The sequence below is a fragment of the Arachis ipaensis genome, chromosome B03 (assembly GCF_000816755.2).
Source record: "Arachis ipaensis cultivar K30076 chromosome B03, Araip1.1, whole genome shotgun sequence".
Lineage (NCBI taxonomy): Eukaryota > Viridiplantae > Streptophyta > Magnoliopsida > Fabales > Fabaceae > Arachis > Arachis ipaensis.
Genome location: NC_029787.2, coordinates 57,507,941 through 57,512,846, shown reverse-complemented (window position 1 = coordinate 57,512,846; position 4,906 = coordinate 57,507,941). Strand labels below are relative to the sequence as shown.

At 34.3% G+C, this 4,906-nt stretch overlaps 1 protein-coding gene across 1 annotated transcript in view; it reads right to left on the bottom strand.

The window, feature by feature from the left end:
* LOC107634458 overlaps positions 1-871 on the bottom strand; it is a 1,876-nt gene extending 1,005 nt beyond the window's left edge. Inside the window, exon 1 of the mRNA XM_016337951.2 lies at positions 348-871. Coding sequence (XP_016193437.1) covers positions 348-741 — 394 coding nt within the window. The 5' untranslated portion in view covers positions 742-871. The remainder of the gene's footprint in view (positions 1-347) is intronic.

Here is a 4,906-nt window from a genome sequence, read left to right as displayed (position 1 = left end):
ATTAAATTTTTTCTTTAATAAAAACTAATTTTTTTAATAGTCCCAAATTAGTACTAATTTGTCAAAAAAAATAAAAATATTGTTATAAAGTAATTTATCCAAGGCTAAATCGTTAAAAGACCAATTAGGTGTATGAGTCTGTTGTTTAAAAGAAAATGTTAGAAGACTAACGTTTTTAATTAAAAAATAATAGAAAATAAAGTAATATTAACACAAATATACAAAATAACTAATTAAAAAATATCAAACAGTTAACTTGTCTGTTATTTAAGTAAAATGAAGTATTTCTGTCGAAAAAACAAAAAAACAGTAAAATGAAGTATTTGTCATTCATGATGATAGCATACCCTTCTCTCCGTCAATATGCTTCCTCATCATTGACCCTCTGCACCTCCCATGGTACCAGTTTGGCTCCGGTGTTACCATTTCCTTTGTCTCCTCTGCTTCTTGTTCATTGAACACCTGTAATTTACTCAGGCACCTCTTTAGGCATCTCTTGATTGCGCCGGAGAGAGTCTTGGTAAGTGCCGTGGCAGCGCCACTACTACCATCCTCCTTCTTTGCGAGCTTGAGAATTTCGAGCCGATGTTTGGCGACCAAAATCCCCATGCTCTGGAGGAGCTCATGGTTGAAGTGGGTTGCATCTTCCAACTGAAGCTCGTTTCGCGCAAATGCTAGGCCGTATTCGTAGACGAGAGATGGCTCAAGACTTGTCCTGGATAGCCAGGAGAACCAGTCCATGGCTTATATTGTGATGGGGGATTATGTTGTGTTAGAATGATTATATAGTATGTATCTTTTAGGGTGTATATACTCCTAAACTTTGTGGTTGGTATTGGGATTTTATAAGGTATAGGTAAAGAGTTAAAGGCTTTTGAATCAATGCATAGAGGAAAATGGGATGGTGCCGCGCGATGATACTATATATACATTAAAACAACAATTAATATCAAGAAGATATTGTTGAAATACTATTTAATCTATAAAAGTCCACTGATATACCATAAAATATACTATGGAAAATTAACTTTTAGTTTGTCAATTTTAAAATTGAAGTTTATAATTGATGATTTATTAGAGTCTAAAATTTAAGAATAAAATAATTTTAAAAAATTAACTGTATTAACTGAAAAAAATTAGTTATCTAATATTACTCAATATTATTTAGCATTATTTAAACTTGTTCTTGTAGAGGTTGGCCCGTGTATAGCTCGTCCATCAGTGAATACTTGTAAGCTCTCCATCAAGAGATGAGTTATACGTCGACAAAGAGAGAACAAGGGGGGTAGGTACTTGTAAAAGATATTTCGACGCTCAAGTGAGTAAGTATTTAAGAGGTATAAGAATTCTATGATTATAGATTGTTAAACATGAAATAGAACTCATCATGTGTGTGTTTATAATAATTCTATGAATATAGAATGTAAGACATGAAAATATAACTTATCATGTGTTGTCTGTTTATAATAATTTTATGAATATAGAATGTAAGACATGAAAATAGAACTTATCATGTATTGTCTGTGTGTCTGTCTCGAGATATAGAAATTGGTGCCTTATATAGGCATAAAATTGATGAATGATATTTATGTTATGATCGTTTGGTCATTAAGATAGACATGATGGTCATTAAGTCGGTAATGAAGGTGTCGGTTACAAGAAAATAATTAATGATAGTTAACGCCAAGTTATAACTCATAATGCAAAATAAAGACCGAGTTATAAGGTGATAGATCACAGCCCCCAAGCTTTGTTGGCCGACCATATGATCTAGGCTATGCTTAGAAAATAAAATGAGTTACAACTCGCTTAAAAGATAAGTGAATAATGATATGGTGAGCCCCCTAGTTTAGTCGGGTTATTATGTCGGTACTTATTCAAAAAATAATTGAGTGATAAGAGTCATTCAATCAAGTTAATTGTTTGGGGATACTTTTCCACTTAAGAACAATTTTAGCATTTGATTGTATGTGAACTGAAAAGTTCAGAAATAGATATCCGTTGACGGAATCGATTGTATGATGATGAGCGGATAATTTATATCCTTTTTGGAATTGTTTTTACATAGTTTTTAATATGTTTTAGTTACTTTTTATTATATTTTTATTAGCTTTTATGCAAAAATCACAATTCTAGACTTTACTATGAGTTTGTGTATTTTTCTGTGATTTCAGGTATTTTCTGGCTGAAATTGAGGGACTTAAGTAAAAATATGATTCAGAGGCTGAAAAAGGACTGTAGATGCTGTTGGATTCTGACCCTCCTGCACTCGAAGTGGATTTTTTGGAGCTACAGAAGCCCAATTGGCATGCTCTCAATTGCGTTGGAAAGTAAACATCTTGGGCTTTCCATCAATATATAATAGTCCATACTTTGCTCGAGATTTGATGGCCCAAATTGGCGTCCAAACGCCCACCAAAGACCTTTTTGTGGCGTAAAACGGCAGAACTGGCACCAGAACTGGAATAAAACATCCAAACTAGCACCCAAGCTGGCGTTTAACTCCAAGAATGGCCTATGCACGTGAAAGCTTCAATGCTCAGCCCAAGCACATACTAAGTGGGCCTCGGAAGTGGATTTCTGCACTATCTGCACTTAGTTACTCATTTTCTGTAAACCTAAGTTACTAGTTTAGTATAAATAGCACTTTTTACTATTGTATTCGCATACTTTACCATCTAGCTTATGCCATTGTTCACGTTTGGAGCCTGGCCTCACGGCCATGCCTAGACCTCTTTTCACTTATATATTTTCTACGGTGGAGTTTCTACACCCCATAGATTAAGGTGTGGAGCTCTGCTGTTCTTCATGAATTAATGCAAGTACTATTGTTTTTCTTTCAATTCACGCCTACTTCTTCTCCAAGATATACTCTTGTACTTAATTCAGTTAAGTCAGAATGAAGGGGTGACCCGTGACAATCACCCACTATCTTCGTTACTCGCTTAGCCAAGATCCGCGTGCCTGACAACCACAAGCTGTCTACATGATATTCAACGTAGTCATTGGACGACAGCCAGAGTATATTCTCTTGGTCTCTAATTCACGATTTGCATCGTCTCTCCTGATAACAAAGCATCCAAATCCGTGATTAGAACCTTCGTGGTATAGGCTAGAACCAATTGGCAGCATTCCTGAGATCCGAAAAGTCTAAACCTTGTCTGTGGTATTCCGAGTAGGATTTGAGAAGGGATGACTGTGACGAGCTTCAAACCTGCGAATGTTAGGCGCAGTGACAGTGTGCAAAAGGATAGAGAGATCCTATTCCGACGCTAGCGGGAACCGACAGATAATTAGCTGTGTGGTATCTGTACCTGGTATTTTTCATCCGAGACGAGAAATTCGACAGTTGATTAGCCGTGCAGAGATCGTACCTGGTATTTTTCATCCGAGAGGATCATACAGCTTGCCATGGAAGGGAGCATGCATGATTGGAAGATGGCAATAGGAAAGCAGAGGTTCAGAAGCAACAAAGCATCTCCAAACGCTTATCTGAAATTTCCACCAGTGAATTACATAAGTAACGTTATCTTATTTTATGTTTTATTTTTCTTTTAATTATCAAAACCTCATAACCATTTGAATCTGCCTGACTAAGATTTACAAGATGACCATAGCTTGCTTCAAGCCGACAATCTCCGTGGGATCGACCCTTACTCACATAAGGTATTACTTGGACGACCCAGTACACACGCTGGTTAGTTGTGCGGAGTTGTGAAAAGTGTGAATCACAATTTCACATATCATATGATCCGAGGATATAATGGTTAATTGTCTTGGAAATTTTTTCGGCCCACAACTACTTATTGATAAATTTCTCGCTCAAAGCAATTAGTTATTGAATATTTACAATTTATATGAAAGTCTGACATGAATAAGATAAATTGAGAAAATGAATATGTAAAAAGTCGCAACATATTAAAAAAGTGCTAAAGAAATAACTAGTAAATAATGTTCATGCTTTTGATTTGATGTTATAGTTTATCAAATTTTAAGAATGAATTTTGAAAGAATTCAATAGATTTGCAGATATTGATTTGGAGTATAGACAGCAGAACATGTTCGACAAGTGTGACACATGGATAAGAATAGCTAATGCAAAGAATGAATCATGGTACTTTTGGATTTAAAATGACAATGATATATAGGGGGAGGTTTTATCAACACTCTCATGACAATAGATAAGAAAAATATAAGAGATGAGGCTATTGTGTAGTAGATGATCCCAAGAGCTGAAAACAAAAATTATAAGCGACTATATAACAAGTTTTGTACTCTTTCCACTTTTGGTCAAGAATAAAAAAGATAAAACATGGGAAGTAATTAAAGAGCATGAAATTAAAGAAATTTTGTAGGTGACATACATTGATTTATTTAAATTTTTAGGAGTTTGAGGTGCATATTTTTAGGTTTTGAATTATTGATAGAAAGTATAATAAATTAAAGATTAATGTCAATAGTTATTTCATTATTCTAAATGAATTGTTTGTAAAATCCTCAATGAATATTATTTGGCCTTATGAAATTGAGTTTTGATAGAGGTTGAGAAATAAAAATAAAAAAATTAGAATACATAAATTGCTAAAATATATAAATGTTATTTGAAAATTGATTCAAGTATTTGAATATAATTCAAATTCTTTGAATTTATTTGGTGGAGCAGGAAATTAGTTTACCGGCTCCACGGTGGACGCCAATTGTTTTTGTAGAAGTTGGTCGGTGTATAGTTCGTTTATCGGTGAATACTTGTAAGTTCTCCGTCAAGATGAATTATATGTCGGCAAAGAGAAAATAAGGGTTGGGTACCTGCAAAAGACACACCGACGCTCAAGTTAGTAAGTGTTTAAGAGGTATAAGAATTCTATGATTATAAAATATTAAATATAAAATAGAACTTACCATGTAT